This window comes from Rana temporaria, chromosome 5, assembly GCF_905171775.1.
Source record: "Rana temporaria chromosome 5, aRanTem1.1, whole genome shotgun sequence".
Taxonomy (NCBI): Eukaryota; Metazoa; Chordata; class Amphibia; order Anura; family Ranidae; genus Rana; species Rana temporaria.
Window position 1 is genome coordinate 337,419,644 of NC_053493.1, and position 18,277 is coordinate 337,437,920.

Below are 18,277 nucleotides of genomic sequence, written 5' to 3' on the forward strand. Positions count from 1 at the left end.
TTAGATCTGCATACTTGTTTCAGGTTAGTAACTCAGAAAGTACAGAATCATTGACTCAGCACGGTGGTCAGTGAACAAGAGGTCTTTAATTGCAGCCTCTCAGTACAGGTTTCCTTAAAAACCAGCTTGTGAGACTGGTTTGCTGCAACAACACAGGGCCATCTCACGCAATGGGGAGGCCTTCCAAAAGTCCTAGAATTCTAAACATTGAAAGGGTATAATAACAAATTACAATCATTTATATTTTTTAAGTGTCATCCTAACTCAAATATTAGTACAGTTGGATATGTTCAAGCCTTAGCAGAACGCTTACAGAATTTCTTTGCTCTGCTGTCCACAAAATGTCATTTGAGTTTGACATGTATACTTTCAAAGGTTGAACCCACTTTATCCTCTGGATAGAACTCTACATACTTGAGCTTAGTAAGCTTAATGATATATTCTGAACTGCGCAAAATACATTCTGACAGGCATTATGCAGATACAAAATACAAGGAATATTTTTTAGTATTGTATCACTTGTTTTATTTGGCTCAGTGTCCATGTAAGAACTAAAATGACATTTAAAAAAACATGAACAAACCTCAAGTCTTGTCCATTATCATCTGAAGATACATCATCAATATGAACCTGGTCACATTCCTAGAAAAGAAAAGGACAGGATTTAAAATAACTCACTTTTACCACATAGTGCAAATGAGCAGGCAAATAAAATCTCCATCTTGAAATGTTATTACATGCCTTTTAAAGCAGTAGGTGGCAGCCTTGTAAAATATCCACTTTACGTTTTAAGTGCCTTAAAAAAAATCCAGCTGTCATTACATTTTACTGGCCTACGCATTCTTATTTAGAGCCCATTTTCAGTATTTACTAAGCTGCTATAAGCAATTAGCCTATGCGCTTTATAAGGGCCTCTTTGCTCTTTTAGGTACCTTAAAATATCTTACTGTTTAAAGCAGACACAGTCAGTACTTAGTTTTTCAGTAATGTAACATGCTACAAAAATTAAACCCGATGCAAACCGCCAATGAAATTATGACCTCTGATTGCTGTTGAGCCACACACTAACACAGCCTGAGGCCAATGTTTCTGAAGAGAGTACACCAAAAAATCTGTTACTCGTTTTCCATTTATTTAAGACATGTGAGTTTTATTTATTTTGCCTTGGCTGGATAGAAAAAAAAATGCTCAGATTCTGGAAATACGAAAAGCTCAGACCAGATCAGACACACTTTCATTTTTTTCCCCTTTTTGTTAAATAAGTGGGTTTAAAGTTATTTGGTGCTCGCACTCCCTACACAAAGGAGCCTTGTTACTGATATTTTTCTGTTTAAAATTTTGCAGAATGGATGAATGAAATTAGAGCAATTTACTGTAAGGAATTCTCATTAATTTGTACTTGTTGATTACCAAGGTACACATAATTCGGTAGAAGCAAGCTGTGCAAGATCATTAGAAAGTTTATTTACAGTGCTAAAGCAAACACTAGATGTACTGTGCACTTTGACACTACATTGACCATGTGGTCAAGTTCTATTGTGGAAAGATGGACCACAACACCTTATGCCAACATTCTCCATTCAGGAAACCATGGAATGTTCAAGATCAAAGCTAGAATGAGAGCCAAGAGGGCAAATTATACTTCATATTCCCATTGCGCACTTTCCTGGATCCGCTCTTGGGTTTGGGTGCTCGTAGCAACAACCAGCTGGATACTGGTACACGTAACAATAGAGATATTTGCCAGCACACCATGGAACGACATAAGTACCGTCCAAACGGATGTTTTATTGCATGATCACAACACAAAGAGAGTGCAACGTTTCGGAGCCGCGCAGGGCCCCTTCGTCAGGCATGTAATGAGGGCAAATAAGACACATGCCGTAGATACATTAGATTATACTTCATGAATCAAAGTGAATATCAGAACATTATTAAAAGCGCTAAAGCTTAATTTCTTCACACTTCGCACTTTCTTGCGGAATGCTACTTCCAAGACTACAGCAGCAAGCCTACCATGGGTAGCTGATGACAATCTCCCAACACCCCCCACATTTAGGTTGCTGGATTTTATGTGCTACTGCTATGTAGGGATACCAACAACATATTTTATGTTACTTGGCTTGAGCCCCATGGGTCTATTACCTTTACCTATAATGGCAGGGATTCTGATAGACCAGTTACTGGTATTTACTAGTATGGCAAGGATTCTGAGTGATTTGTGGTTAAAGCGGAACTCCAGGTTCCTTCAGAAAATATGAAAAGTCAGCAGTTAAAAATACTGTAGTTATTGACTATTAATATTAGGACACTTATATGTCCATGAATCCAGTGGTGTCTTCACTGGAGCCGATTTTTCAATTGGCTTTCGGGTGCTGCCACCACCATCTCGGGTAAGGAGAACCGACTGTGAAGCCTTGCTGCAGCTTCACAGCCTGTTCCTTACTGCGCTGCACTTTGTTAATGGCCCGGCGGCGAGGGAAGAACAAGGGGGCTGAACTTCCAGATGAGTTCACTGTGGCGAACTCACCTGAAAGTAGGAGCAGGTACCTGTCAAAACCAGGTACCCGCTCCCTCCAAAGGTGCCAAATGTGGCAGCGGAGGGAGGGGGAATAAGCAAATAATCTTCCCCTTTTGGGTGTCCCCTATTGTCCAGGTATAATTCAAAGCCCTGTACACACAGTCTGAATATCGTACGGTATTGGTAGATATACATGTTTAAATACCTTTTTTATACATGATCACATGATCTCTGATGTCAGCTGCATAAGGGGCTTGGAGAGGTGGTGGGGGTGGAGAATCAGCAGTACACTTAATGATCTCCCCAGATTGACTGTGCAAGGTAGGAGTGTCAGCAGAAGTCTGATCATTGGGGGATAGGCAGGCTGTTGTCCCAGCACAGCCAGAAACTTGACCATGCTAGAATGGATGTGCTCTCATGCTTAGCGTGGTCAGTTTGAAACAGGAAAACAGGGAAACTGGCAGGATCACCAGGTATTTCACACAAAAGAATCATTACAAAGAGAACAGGATGATTTTTACCATACGTACATGGTACAACAGACACACATCAGGAATATGAAATGTTGGGGTAACATATTCCTTAATAGATTATAATTATAAGTATAATTAACATTTTCAAATGTATCCTTGTCATCTTTCTCAGTTGCATTTTAAGTATAAATAACCACTGTAAAGCTGCTATTATTAGGCCTCATTCACATTGGGCTTTTGCTTTTCTGCTCTGAACTACAGAACTCCTGGCAAGAGAAAAGCTGCTTAAAAATTATTCCTCAAACCAGGTAGTGCACATACATTTAGGCACATTTGTTGTAGATGCATTTAGTCGTGTCAAGCTTTTGAGGGTTAATGGATTCCATTGAACAGAATATTAATTTATTCTGGCCATTGGAGTGCATTAACACTAATGTGCCTAAATGTGTTTAGCATTTAGCATTTAGATGCATTTAAATGTTTTTACATTCTTTTAGGGATGTTCAGCATTTTTTCTGCTCTTTAGCTACTCTCCTGCATGTGTTTTTGATGGGTTTTTTTTTTTAGCCTGTTACAGTAACACTTCTCGTCAAATAGGCCTGTTAAAATCTACAGTTTGGGAGTTATTTACGAAAGGCAAATCCACTTTGCACTACAGGTGCAAACTACAAGTGCAAAGTGCACTTGGAAGTAAAGTCACTGTAAATCTGAGGGGTAGATCTGAAATGAGTGGAAGCTTTTCTGATTTTATTATCCAATCATGTGCAAGCTAAAATGCTGTTTTTTTTCCCTTGCACGTCCCCCTCAGATCTACAGCGACTGCACTTCCAAGTGCACTTTGCACTTGTAGTTTGCACTTGTAGTGCAAAGTGGATTTGCCTTTAGCAAATAACCCCCTATGTGTGCATGGATACATAGGCTAGCATAGAGGTATTTTTACAAGTTTAAAAAAGTCAAACGCCTGTAAAAGCAGTGTTTTTTTAAGCTCAGTGTGCATGAGGCATTGTTTTTATTATTATTTATCCTCAATAGCATAATCTGAATGTTTACACTTTATACGAGATTTGATCCTTCCTCAACCATTATTTAGTCAGAGAAAAAAAAATATTAAATTGGATTTGGCTGCAGATTTTATGAAGTGTCTTATAAATTATGATAACAGTCCAACGTAATAAATCACAGGGATAAAAACCTACTTGCGCAGTTATTAAAAGACGACTTAGAAGGCCAATATATTTTGCAGCCCCATGCAGTGCCAGCATATTCCATGGTGTCAGGTACCTGTGCTCCATAAACAAAGCCTACACTAAATACTGGGCACATGATTTATTGCCAAACCTTTTACTAGACATTTTTCATGTTGAACATTCATCTGTATTAACAACCCTCAGTAGTTTCCAAAATGTTTTGGAAGCGTTCATTCCCTCTTACCTATCAGTGCAAAATAAATATTTAACATGTAGTTGATTTGCCTTCTGTGTACAATAACCATTGCTCCATGACCTGGAGTTTGAATTCTTTCCAGAGAAACAGTATGAGTTCACAACTGGGAGTTTCCGAAAGTAGCATAAAATGTGTACAAGTCGTGGATCACAGAATACATGCAAAACAGACCATTTAAATATGGCTTAATAGATGTTACAAGCAGATATTTTGCATTACTGACGCCTTCTGCATATTTTGCTTTTTTCTTTTTCTTCAGAAGACTTCAGATAGGGGGAGGAAACCCAGAGTAAAAGAAAACTCAAACCATCTGTTCTGTAACAGAATTAAACAGTGACCCTCAACCATCCATTTTCCAGCCACCCTTCTCTCAGCAAGCAGCAAGACCCAAGGAGGAAAAGACTTTGACCCTCTAACCTTTTACTCCTCTCTTGAGGTCAACTGCACTAGATAAGCCAGAGAAAGGGACATGAGGCCTCACATTTTAAAATATAATGTAAATAAAACTTTGGCTTGATCGCTTTGACTTGATGTGTTTTAAACAGCAGGCATATTTTATGAAAGTTTTAAATTATTCTACTTAAGTAAAGACCATCCATTATGCATGCCTAATTCCTATGTAGTCATAAAACAAACCACATCCACTCATGCAACATCACCCTTTTGGAAGGCATGGCAAAATTCATAGTAGATGCAAAAGGTATTACATATAATCACATTGTTAAAGGGGTTGTAAAGGTGCGTTTTTTATTTTCTAAATAGTTCCTTTAAGCTAGTGCATTGTTGGTTCACTTACCTTTTCCTTCGATTTCCCTTCTAAATGTTTTTTTCTTTGTTTTCTTTTGTCTGAATTTCTCACTTCCTGTTCCTTCTCAGTAAGGTGTTCAGTAAGCTGTTCTAAATGACTTTCCACCGCTTGGATTATGGTGGAAAGCTTACTGAGAACAAACAGGAAGTGAGAAATTCAAACAAACAAAAAAAAAACATTTAGAAGGGAAATTGAAAGAAAGGGTAAGTGAACCAACAATGCACTAGCTTAAAGGAACCTATTTAGAAAATAAAAGACGAACCCTTACAACCCCTTTAAAGAGGAAGTTAACCGCGCCAACGTTTATTTTTTAAAACCCTGCAAAGAAAAAGTATAATGTGCTAATATTCATCGTATACTAGCACATTATGAAATACTTACCTTAGAACGAAACCCTGCACTGCCGGGCTGTGAGCACTGACAGGGTTTCCCGGTTTGTGTCCTGATAGGCCGCGCCCTGATGACGTCACCCCTGTGCATGCACATGAGAGTCATGGACCACGGCACAGAGATCTGAAGGGATGGCACAGGTATACCATCCCTTCAGAGTGCACACATCAGTGACATCACCGGCTGCATGAAGCTTTAGGTTTAGGAGAGATTGATAGTACCTACAGGTAAGCCTTATTGTAGGCTTGCCTGTAGGTACAAGGATACCAAATGGGTTTGTGTCTACTTTAAAGTCGAAGTTCACCTTTAAGAAAAATATAATAAATGCACATATTGTTCAGAAATATGCAAAGCATTGCAACCACGATCATTGGATCACATGTGCAATGTCAGCCTCCTGCAAACTCTTCCTGCAACTTTCTGCCTCTTCATCCAGCTTTCTACCTGTGTCAATGTCAATGGATAAAAAGTGCACTGATCGATGCACCCTTGCCCATTGAGAACTAAAAGTCCATCTGCTGCGGTGGCAGTTGGGACTTGTAATTTATTAATCCACAGATCACAGAGGTCCATAGAGCTGCAATGTGACAGCCACTGGGAAGGGGGAGCAGGTCATTAGGAACATGTTACATGCTACACCCTAAATATCTGGGTAACATATAACACATACCTGAAGAGGAACAAAGCCTTTAAGTACTGTTCAAGATACATTTTTTTATTTGAACAAAGAGATTTTTTTTTTAAGGCAAGCTTTTAGGGCTCCACCCCCAAAAGCTTAACCAGAAAAATAAAAATGAACCGTTAATGCAAATAAAAATGCATCATGAACAGTAAGTACTCAACTGTGCTACTCTAAGTGCACTAATATAGCTACAATCACCTTTGAAATTTGTATGCTGGAATCATATGATGTGTTTAGAGTTAAATGCAATAAAGTACAATGAACAGTGGAAAGTTCAAGTAATAAAAAACTTAGAAATGGGTCTCCTTATAACACCTTGATGTACTGAAGGTCCAAAGTTAGATTAATGCCCAAGCTGCTACTGTCATTAGATTACCCTTTGGAAATACAATGACTACCTAGCTTGAATTCCATTATCTCTATCTGTCTACAAAACCACCCATATCATACTTTGCTACAGCCCTACTGAATGGTACTTAGCTCCAGGGGGAATAAAACACAAAATGTGACTGATTTACTTTAAAGAGGAGCCCCGGGCTACTTCAGAAAAAATAAAAAAAATAACAAATAATGTAGCTGCTGACTTTTAATATTAGGACACTTACCTGTCCATGAATCCAGCAGTGTTTTCACTTGAGCTGATTTTTTAATCAGCTCTGGGGTGCTGCCGTCACTATCTAGGCTATGGTAAACCGACAATGAAGCCTTGTGGTTTCACAGCGGGTTCCCTACTGTGCATGAGCGAAGCACACTAGGCTTTAAGAATAGCCTGGCGGCATGGGGAAGGAGGACGAGAGCGAACTCGCTGTGGCGTGCTTAGCCAGAAGTGAGAGTAGGTACCTGGAAAAACCAAAACCCAGAAAAGCGCCAAATGTGGGGGGGGGGGGACCGAACAAGTGGAGCTTCCTCTTCTGTGTGGAACAGCTAGATGTAAAACACACAAGTTAATGAAGCTCTTTAATCAATTTTGCGTCATCAAATATATTTTTTAAAATGATAGCTTTTCATTCAGCACTGCTGGGTTGAACAAAAAATAACTACTACGGGGCTTTAGTGTTCAGGGCTTCAGTTTTTCATTTAGCGTGGTGGAAAGTTATTGTTACTGTCTACCCCACTTGTTTTGTCTGTAATCTGGTGATATGTGTGCCTATTTATTGCAGGAAATATGTTCTCAAGCAAACCCACTGTAAGCTATTTCCTGCATATGGCATACAGATAGCCTGATGTATTGTAGTATTAGTCCTTGAAGGTTTGTCAGAAGCAACAATAAATACAAACCATCCTTGGTACAATATAATTAGGAGAAGAGAGAAGTTACATGACACTTCTGGTAGCAGCTCCTCCCATTAATCATGTAATGGGCTCTCTGGAATCAGATTTTAGCAGATTACATAGAACATATGCTAAGATAAACGGAGTGAATTCTCTGACACAGTTACAGTCTTTAGAGGAAGGTATTGGCAGATCAGTGATTGGTTTCAACTGTTGCCTGGAAACCTAGTACTTAAAGCGGAGGTCCACCCTAAAAAAAAAAAAAATGCCAAAAAGGCTCCAATTTTTTTTTATACTTACCAGAAATGGCTGTTGCTAGGCAGATTGTCCTAATTTGCCACTTCCTCGTCCACGTGATCTTCTCTCTTCTCCTCCTTGCATTGCCTCCTGGGAAATGGGGCACAATGTCTTCTGGGAACTGTGTGTTTCCCAGAGGACAGCCGCCCATTCACAAACCGTCGCCGCGTGACTCGCACATGAGCAGTAGGAAACGGCGCTGGCACACAATCCCTAGGATTGATCGGCCTTGGGGGGCCGACATCACGGGCACGCTGGACAGGTAAGTGTGCTTATAAAAAGTCAGTAGTTACAGTGTTTGTAGCTGCTGACTTTAAAAAAAAATCCCAGCTGGACCTCCGTTTTAAAGGCCCCTTTCACACTAGGAGGGTGGGTGCGTCGGTGGTAGAGCGCCGCTATTTTTACCGTCGCTTTTAACTCCCCCGCTAGTGGCTGAGAAAGGGTTAAAACCACCTGTCCGGCCGCGCTGCCCATTGATTTCAATAGGCAGGGGTGCTTTAGGAGCAGTGAAGACACCGCTCCTAATGCGCTGCAAAGATACTGCGAGCAGGACTTTTTTTACAGTCCTGCTTTCACACTGGAGAGACAGCGGCGGCTCTTTCAGGGTGCTTTGCAGGCGTTATTGTTAGCGTTATAGCGCCTGCAAAGCACCTCAGTGTGAAAGGGGTCTAAGTGTAATTCCAGGCTAGAACTGACTAAGCTTATAATAGCTCCTACCCTCCTTCTAACTCCTATACTAACTACCCTGTAGAAGGAAGATGCTTATACTTGCCTATTTTCACTCCCCTCAGTCGCTCAATTGATCGCCGCTTCGCTCACCCGTTGCCCGCTTCGGCGCCTTCCCCCTGCATCTCCACCCAATTTCTGTCCGATCGGGTCTTAGGACTCCGAACAAACAAAAAGCGGGTCCTGAGACCCGTTTGGATCAGGAAGACATTAGCGAATATATACATTTTCTAATGTCACACAAGTGGGTAGGCTTGGGTCACAGAGCCCACACTTTTTGAAGCCAATTGGATCCTGAGGCCCCGTACACACGACCATTTTCCTTGACAAAATCTATCAAGAAACTTGGTGGCAGAGCTTTTTTGCCGATGAAAACGGTCGTGTGTATGTTTTTCATCAAGAAAACTGTCGTGGATCTCGACGAGATGTTCTCTTTTTTCTCGTCGGGAGTCTCAATTTCCTCGTCGTGTTTCTCGTCGGGCTGGGTTATGACGAGAAACACGTTCGTGTGTATGCTTAGAGACCCGCGCATGCTCAGAATAAAGTATGAGATGGGAGCACTCCTTCGTTCGTAATGGAGATAGCACATTTGTCACGCTGTAACAGACTGAAAAGCGCAAATCGTCTCTCACCAAACTTTTACTAACACGCAGTAACATGAGATTAGCAAAAGCATCCCCAAGGGTGTCGCCAGTGGAATAGAACTTCTCCTTTATAGTGCCGTCGTACGTGTTGTACGTCACCGTGTTTGAGAACGACGAGATTTTGTCTTAATAGTGTGTACGCAAAGAAAGCTTGACAAGATTCTCGACAAGCCTGACAAGGAACTCGTCGAGGAAAACAATGTTTCTTTTACGACGAGTTTCTCAGTCGTGTGTACGAGGCCTCAGGCTCTAATCATGTGCTTAAAAAAAAAAAAAAAAAAAAACATGCGTCAAGTGCCCTGCATGGAGATTAGGGGCCGAGCGCATGGATTAGGGAAGTGGTGCCACTGCCCCCCTTATGAGCAACCGCCAGTGGTAGAGATTGTAAGCTGTTTAATAAACAGAATGGGCAGATTCAGAAGGATTAGCATATCTTTCTGCGGGCGAAGCGCTTCGCCACCGTAACTCAGTCTGTGAACGTAACTCAGTCTGTGAACGTTTCCAAGTGCGCATGCTCCAAATTATGCCGCAAACTGTCAATGCTTTCGTGAATGTAAGTTACGCACAGCCCTATTCGCGAACGACTTACGTTAAAGACGTAATCGACGTAAAATTTTACGCTGGCCCGATGTCCATACTTAACATTGCGTACGCCTCATATAGCAGGGGTAACTTTACACTGGAAAAAGCCTTACGTAAACGACGTAAAAAAATGCGCCAGGCGTATGTACGTTTGTGAATCGGCGTATCTTCCTACGGAATCTACGGAAGCGCCACCTAGCGGCCAGCGTAAATATACAACTAAGATACGACGGCGTAAGAGGCTTACACCAGTCGGTTCTTAGCAAAATTCGGGCGTATCTTGTTTTCTGAATACAGAAAAAAGATACGCCGGCGCATCCTAGAAGTTACGCGGCGTATCAATAGATACGCCAGCGTAACTTCTTTCTGAATCTGGCCCAAAGTCTTTAGGAAGCAAACTAAAAAAAATACTGATTCTTTTGCCCGTCATAAAATTGTGGCTGTCCACAAAAGATAGGCCTTTTTCTCTGTATCAGCTTTTTTTTTTGCTTTATTTAGGTGACATTAAATGCTAATAAAATAAGGAAATATCTACTGAGAAACAGGAAACACAAGATTGGGTAAAAGTTGATTTGAGTAAGGATACAAAGAGCTATTAGAATAATGCGCTGCCATTTGTTTCCAGCAGCATTGTCTGAAAATCATTAACCATGTGACTGCTGCTAAGATGAGCTAAGAACAGTTAAGTCTTCTCTGGCAGACAAGGTGTGACATGGCATCACTCAGCCAGCTAACATACCTGCATTGTAATTGTAGATAATGTGTTGAATATTTGCTTTTAAGCACCATGACTTACTTATCTTTCAGCTGATAATGAGCCTATCATGCAAATTTCCTTATTTGTTTCTGTTGTGAAGGGCCTGCCCTTTGTGTTTATTCACAGCAAGATAGAGAGATACACTTAAATGCTGCTGATTGTCTGCTGTGTGCAGTCTTCAATTAGAGGTTACAGCTCACTGATTTTATTAAATGTTTAGGGAAGTAAGGGCAGAAGTTTAATCTTCACAGGATGATAATGCCTGTCATTCCAAGCTCAAGTAACCGCAATAATGTGACCAAAGCAATGCCAGCTTATGTGACTGTTTGTGGTCTCTATAAACAAAGTTAGGTTATAGCCAATAGGCTGTTCACTTTGCAAGGGAATTTTTTCTTATGTTAGTGAATGTGGTGAAAATTCATGTTGCAAAGAATGCCCAATCACAAAAAAATATAGATTTTTGCTTGCACCTGATGGAATGTTAGCAGAGCTCTAGCTCATTCGCTAAGCTAAAGAAAATGTTGCCAGGAAAGCAAACATTCTCTTGCAAAGTGAACAGCCTATTTGCCTTAAATAAATCAACCCCCATGCCTCCAAGAGTGCTCAATGCAGGCGCACATCATTTTGGCTCAATGCATACTGGGCTTAAAGCCTACAGGGAAGCCTATAATAAGGCTTACTTGTAGGTAAAATGAATATCTCCTAAACCTGTACAGTTTAGGAGATATTCACCTTGCATGCAGCCTCTGACGTCAGCGGCGAATGCGCTCTGAAGGTCTGGCGGATGCTGCTTGAAAATCAGAGCTCATTGCCAGAACAGAGGACTTCCACGCATGCACGGGAGTGACGTCATCACGGCGCTGGAGCTGCAAACCCAGAAGAAACATTGTGGGAACATGTCAGCTCCCTCTGTGGTGATCGGGAGGTGGTGCGGACGCTTCGTTTTAAGGTACGTATTTTCATAATGAGCTAGTATGTCTTTACCTTACAGGTTTGTTTTTGTTTTGGTCAGGGCACACAACCCCTTTAAAAAAAAAAAGCCGATTCCCCTTTTAGGCATCCCCTTTTAAAGCCCCCCCCACCCCCAAGATGCCTGGGCATAAAATTATTTTAGTTTGATTATGAATGTCTATAGGTATTATATGACCCCAATGCATATACTCCCTGGGTGACAGATGTCTAGGGAGGAATGAATAAACTTCATCCAATAGCTACTGTTTCTGAGATAAAGATGCTTCATTAGTCACAATGACATTGTCAGTTACAGATGCTTGTCTTTACTACTACTACTTGTCCTATACATATTGCTGAACTAGTTTGTATTCAGATAAAATTCAAAGACATTTTTACAGTGCTTTACAAAAAACAGTGGGCCATTTGCATCTATAGATATATACACACATAATAAATAAATGGTCAATATGGACAGCAACCAATAACCTTGTAGGAAATCTATACAAACACAGGGGATTGTACAACATCAATGTAGGTAGCTCCTGGAAATCAAACTTTGGACCATAGTATCAACTTACCCCCCTCCCCTTGTTATCTCAGCTCCCCAAATTCTGGTCTGTGTGTCCTCCTACTTGCCTACACTCAATGGGAGACAGAATCTTCACCTCTATGCTCAAAAACTCTGGAATTCACTTTCAAAGAACTTTAGAGATATTCTCATAGGGCCAGATTCAAGTATCTGGGCGCATCTTTGTGTGGGCGTAGTGTATCCTATTTACGCTACGCCGCCCCAACTTAGACAGGCAAGTGCAGTATTCACAAAGCACTTGCTCTGTAAGTTGCGGCGGCGTAGCGTAAATGGGCCGGCGTAAGCCCGCGTAATTCAAAGTAGGCTGGTAGGGGGCGTGTTGTATGGAAATGATCGTGACCCCACGTAAATCAACGGCTCATGCGCGCGCATGCTCAGTATCATTTCAAATTTTTTCCCTAAATTACGCCGGCTTAATGCTTAGTCGACGTGAACATAACCTATGCCCATCCCCATTCACGTACGACTTACGCAAACGACGTAAAATACAACGCTGTTCCGACGTTTCCGATGTCCATACCTTAACATGACTTACCCCTGCTTTATGAGGGGTAAAGTTACGCCGGTCGTACGCCTTACGTAAACAGCGTATATTAATACGCCGGGCGCAAGTACGTTCGTGAATCGGCGTATCTAGTTCATTTGCATATTCGACGCAGGAAATATACGGAAACGCCCCTAGCGGCCAGCGTAAATATGCACCTAAGATACGACGGCGTAAGAGACTTACGTCAGACGTATCTTGGACAAATTCTGGAATATCTGATTCTTTGAATCAGGCGCCGAGATACGACGCCTCACATTCGGACTTACAACGGCGTATCTGGAGATATGCCGTCGTAAGTCTTTTGTGAATCTGGCCCTCATTCTCTAAACCCATTCAAATCAAATCTTAAAACTTTTGCATAATTGTCCCTTTTTTCCTTTTTGTTATTCTGTGTATTTCTTGTGTTTTCCTAGTAAAGCACTTTGACAAGCTACCTTTTAAGGCACTACATAAAATAAAGTTTATTATTATTATAGTACTGCAAAACCACTTACCCACTATTATGGAGAATATAGCTCAAAGTATATATTATGGGCATGGATGCTGCTGTAAAGGCTCTGAGAATTTAGGTAAACTTTCAAAATTGTATAATACTTGAGAAGTTCAGAATGGCAAATCACTGGGAAAATGTTTGGACACTGAATGTGTTCAGTCAGAACCCATTGAGGTTTTCATTAATTATTTATTTTAGTCAATGTTTAAACATATTTTAGGTACACTTTTGTGGCAGCACAACAATTAGTATTTGCAAAAGAGTTTTTTTTCTTAGATGTTTTTTAAAGTGAATTTATGAAAGCTGAACCAGGCACAAATTCCAAGCTGCATTGTGTGCTAAGGTGAACATATAACACCATTCAGCATGTAAAAACAACTGCTATGAAAAGAGCTTAACAGCGTTACAATCCTTTAAGTATGATTATTATGGCAAAAATAACACACTTCCACATATACTCAAAATTCTCAGTTTATCGTGAGAAAACTAACACCGTTCTCTGGCTTAATTGTTTCAATGCCTTATTCTGAAGAGTATAGCAGAATGAAAATTCCCTCTAGAAGCTGCAATTTGCGTTTTCTTTTTACATCAGCGAGCCCATTGAGACTGGCTGGAATCAGGCCAACGTACAGGAAATGATCAGTGCATTCTCTGTTCTCTCCATATCTGTCATTAGGCAATTACTTCAACTCCTTCCTTGTCCATGTTGAATAATAAAGAGTCCTGGCTATGTTTGTGAGAACCTGCATCACATTAAAATGTTCAGACTTCTGTTCTCCGAACTCTGGTTCACCGCAGAAAGCCAAAAACGACACACTATTTTTTTTTGTTGTTTTAACTTTATCTGTTTGGCTAGTTTTATTTTTTTCTCACCTTGAAACTTTGCAAAAAAATATATATATTTGTATAAAGGCACATCTGCTAAAAAAAAGTGTCACATGCTCTTCAATTATTATTTTTTTTAAAGATGTGTTTAATGCTAGAAAAGTTTAATAATGAGAGAAAAAAAACAAACAGAAATAACATTTTAAAAATTATTAAAAAAATAAAATAAAAAAATAAAAAACACCTGAACTGATTTGTAAAATGTATTATTGTGCTGGGTTGTAGTTTTCAGTCAATTAAACCCTTTAGTATCATGTATTTAGACATTCTATGTATTGCCCTGCATTGAGAATGATTCCCTGTGAATGATAGGTGTCCCGAGTTCACAGGATTTTAATGCTAGCAGTTGGCAGAGCCTGTCACACCTTGCCCAGAGTGCACTTTGTGACCCCTTCATTTTCTCTACTTTCCCACCACAATTACTGGGAGCAGACGGGAAAAAGGTGCAGATTACCTGTGGGTTCAACACAGGATGTAGAGAACAAAGGGGTTTTCAAATAGCCAACATTTTGTTTGACAATCTGAGGAAGAACAGACAGAGAACGAACATAGTTTGTAGAGGGACTGAGCTGTATGAGCATAAAATCACAAGAATGGCTACGGATAAAAGGGAATCTAAATAATTTGTTTATTGCTGGCCACTGCCTGTATTGCCATTTTAAATATTTTAATATGCTAACCATGTTGGAGATTTTTTTTTTAATTCTGGTAACTTACTTTTCTGATAACTCAATCTGTTGCCCTAAAGAACACTTTACATCATATTCAGGTGCTAAAATGCTTGGAAATAATATTACAATTAGATTCTTGAATTTTAAATTTAAAAATATGTATCAATTTAAAAGTAAGTTCCATAAGTTCCATTCAAACATATACTGTTAGAAAAATGTTATATAAATGTTAAAAATTTTTATGTTTAGGATATTTGAATTTGCACATAATTCATAGAAACAATAAATATTTTATAAAAAAAAGTGTGATTTTGCATATATTTGCAGTAAATAAATAACAGAAAATATACTTTTTGAAGCCTTTCGATTATATATATATAAAAAAAAAATATATATATATATATATATAAAAAGGAAACAAATCCATAGAACATATATCGGTAAACAAATGATTAATTAGTATGTAAGCAGGATGACATGTGGGTTACAACTCACTGGTTTGCCATGTCACTTTTTTTTGTAGGCAATGTACCGTATATACTCAAAAATAAGCCGATTCGAATATAAGCCGAGGCACCTAATTTTAAAACTGTGAAAACTTACTGACTTACTGACTCGAGTATACTGTAAGTCTCACTGTGCCTCACTTTGCCTCACTGTGCCCATGCCTCACTTTGCCCATGCCTCACTGTGTCCATGACTAGACTGACGTTTAACATGGGAGTCTATACAAGGGGTGCCCAAATTTGAAAAATCGATGCTCCGCAGCCGTAGGTCCCCCAGACAACAAACTTTGCACACATGTAGAAATGGGGCTATATGTGTGCCAAGCTCCAGGTCCAGGGGACCTACGACCGGCCGGTACCGGGTCCCCAAAATCACTGGAGAAATGACCATTTAACATGGGAGTCTATGGAAGGGGTGCCCGGCTTTGAAAAATCGGTGCTCCCCGGCCATAGGTACCCCGGACAACAAACGTTGCACACTTATAGAGGAAGAGTGGGGCTACATGTGTGCCAAGTTTATTGTCATACGGCCGGCCGGAATCGGGTCCCTAAAATCTGGGAATTTAGGTGCAAAAAGGTGACTCAAGTATAAGCCGAGGGGGGCATTTTCAGCACACGAAAAATGTGCTGAAAAACTCGGTTTATACTCGAGTATATACGGTATATATAATTTAGCTTTACACATGTGCTTTAGAAATAATCATGGGAAATGTTATCATATCACATATTTATTTAAACTGTACTAAGTTTTAAATGTGAAATTCACAGAAAAGTTCAATACTGAAGTCTGCACTCAAAATCTAACATAAAACAGATATCGGATAAATAGGTAAAGTCAAGTGTGTTTTTTAAAAGACAGGTAGAAGCTAAATCAAATTAGCCTAGTAGTAAGATCTAGCAGTACAAAATTAAAATAAATAGATAAATACAATTATGAAAGGAGGTATTGCTGCAATAAAAATACTACAAGGAAAATACACACTACGTGCCTGTAAATGTTGAAACAAAATAACAACATTGATTCAACCTAATTGGTTAAAGCTCAGTGGGTAACTTTTTTAAGTCATTCCAAAATAGCACAATATTTATATGGGCACCACTAATTTTTCATTTGGACTTCATATCTGCTCTCTAAAAAAAATAACAACAAAGCATTCTTCAAGACTAATTAAACCTTAATTTCAACAACTTTAAGCAGAGGGTGCGGTGGCTAATTGTTATGTCAGCACCTCATCTCTACTAATCTTTCTTTATCTTATCTCATCAGGTAACCTTCTGTCATTGGGTCATTTGTTACATTATTTGGCTACTTAATAGAAAATTCCTATTTTAGATCCCAAACTTGCCATGTGTTTGTATCACGGTGTTATGTATGCTCTAAAAAAACAAAGACTAAAAATCATGCAGAGAAAATAATGGGATAAAACAAAGATAAAAGAAAGAAGCAGGAAAAATGTGGAAGCAATTGGGGCAGCACAGTGGTTAGCACTAGGGTCATAAGTTCGAATCCTAATCACCGAACTACCTGCTTGGAGTTTGCATGTTCTGCCTGTGCCTGCATGGGTTTTCACCGGGTACTCTGGTTTCCTCCCACTCTCCAAAGACATGCTGGTTAATTGGCTCCTATCAAAATTGGCCCATGTCTGTATGAATGTGAGTTAGGGACCTTAGATTGTAAGCTCCTTGAGGGAAGGGACTGATGTGAGTATACAATATATATAAAGTGCTGCAATAAATAAATTTAATACTTAGCTACGGATGCATTTTAATCACCTGTAAGTATGAAAATGAAATCCACTGCCATAGTTAATTTTCAACAAGGGATTTATGTAAATTTATCTAAAGTCCAAACTTTTTTTCAAGTCTGAATAGAGGACATAGACAGCTACAAAAACTTGAAAGCTGACCTAACCTCTTACCACTCTATCCAAATCTAAACAAAGAGATTTTACACTTAAAGCAGAGTTCCACTAGTTTGTAAGTGTATTAAAAGTCAGCAGCTACAAAAAGCGTAGCATCTGACTTTTAATAAACAGACAAGCACCTGTCCCACAGGCCAAGAGATGCAGCAGCCCGAAGCCTTGCTCCTCCCCCTCCTCTCCGCGGTGCCGTCATTGAAAGTGTGGGCACCCGACTGTGACAGCTTGCAAGTTCACAGCGGGGCGCGCACTGTGCATGTGCGAGTCGCGCTGCACTCTCTTAGTGGCCAGGCAATCTTCTGGGACCTGAGACATGTCCCAGAAGATTGCAGATAGGGAGGGGCAGAGGAGGAGACGCCTAGGCGGTGAGGAGAATGGGGCAGAAAGTGGGACAGGAAATACCTCTCAAAACTAGGTACCCACTCCCCCCCCCAAAAAAAAATGACATGCCAAATGTGGCGTGTAAGGGGGCTAGGAGTGCTTAAAGTGGAAGTTCCACTTTTGGGTGGAACTCCGCTTTGATGATCCTTTGATGGAATTTATTTCAAACTACCGCTACTTTTTTTTATTTTCTGAATGATCATGCAAAATGGTACAACACTGTCTCATCAAGGTGTTTTCTATTTATTTTATTTTTTTAATTTTGAACCCGTATTTAAACATATAGGGATGTCTTAGCTGGAGAGCTTATAACTAGGTCTTTTTGGTCAGGAGTATACCAAGGACATCATGGGGATTAAGCCGTCTAGTTTTATCTTAAAAGAGGCTATTATATATTTTTGACTCCAGTCCTGTGCTAAGGCTTCCTAATTTACAGAAGTACCAGCCTGTGAGTGAGATCTGCTGGACTAAATTAGGTTAGCATAGAAATGAATGTGTTTCGCTCCCTTTTGCCACAAAAAACATAGAGCAACTAATCTACTTCAAAAATTGCTAAATGTGTGTATAGAGAGGTATATTAGAGAAAAGTTAACTTCTTAACTGAACCAATGCAGTTTATCGGGTATAAACAGTACTTTTATTATTCACTGTCTATGTGAACTTATGCCATTGGCTTATATTTGCCCTCAGAAAACAGTGAAGCATTACCAATAGCTTTACATGATATATTTCTACCT

General features: G+C 39.9%; 1 protein-coding gene across 6 annotated transcripts in view; it reads right to left on the minus strand.

Annotated features, from left to right (window-relative positions):
* The window catches only part of EYA1 (EYA transcriptional coactivator and phosphatase 1), a 125,788-nt gene that overhangs the window by 14,104 nt on the left and 93,407 nt on the right, over positions 1-18,277 (minus strand). For all 6 annotated transcript variants that reach the window (XM_040354397.1, XM_040354398.1, XM_040354403.1 and 3 more), the window contains one exon: positions 584-642. In XM_040354397.1, coding sequence (XP_040210331.1) covers positions 584-642 — 59 coding nt within the window. The remainder of the gene's footprint in view (positions 1-583; positions 643-18,277) is intronic.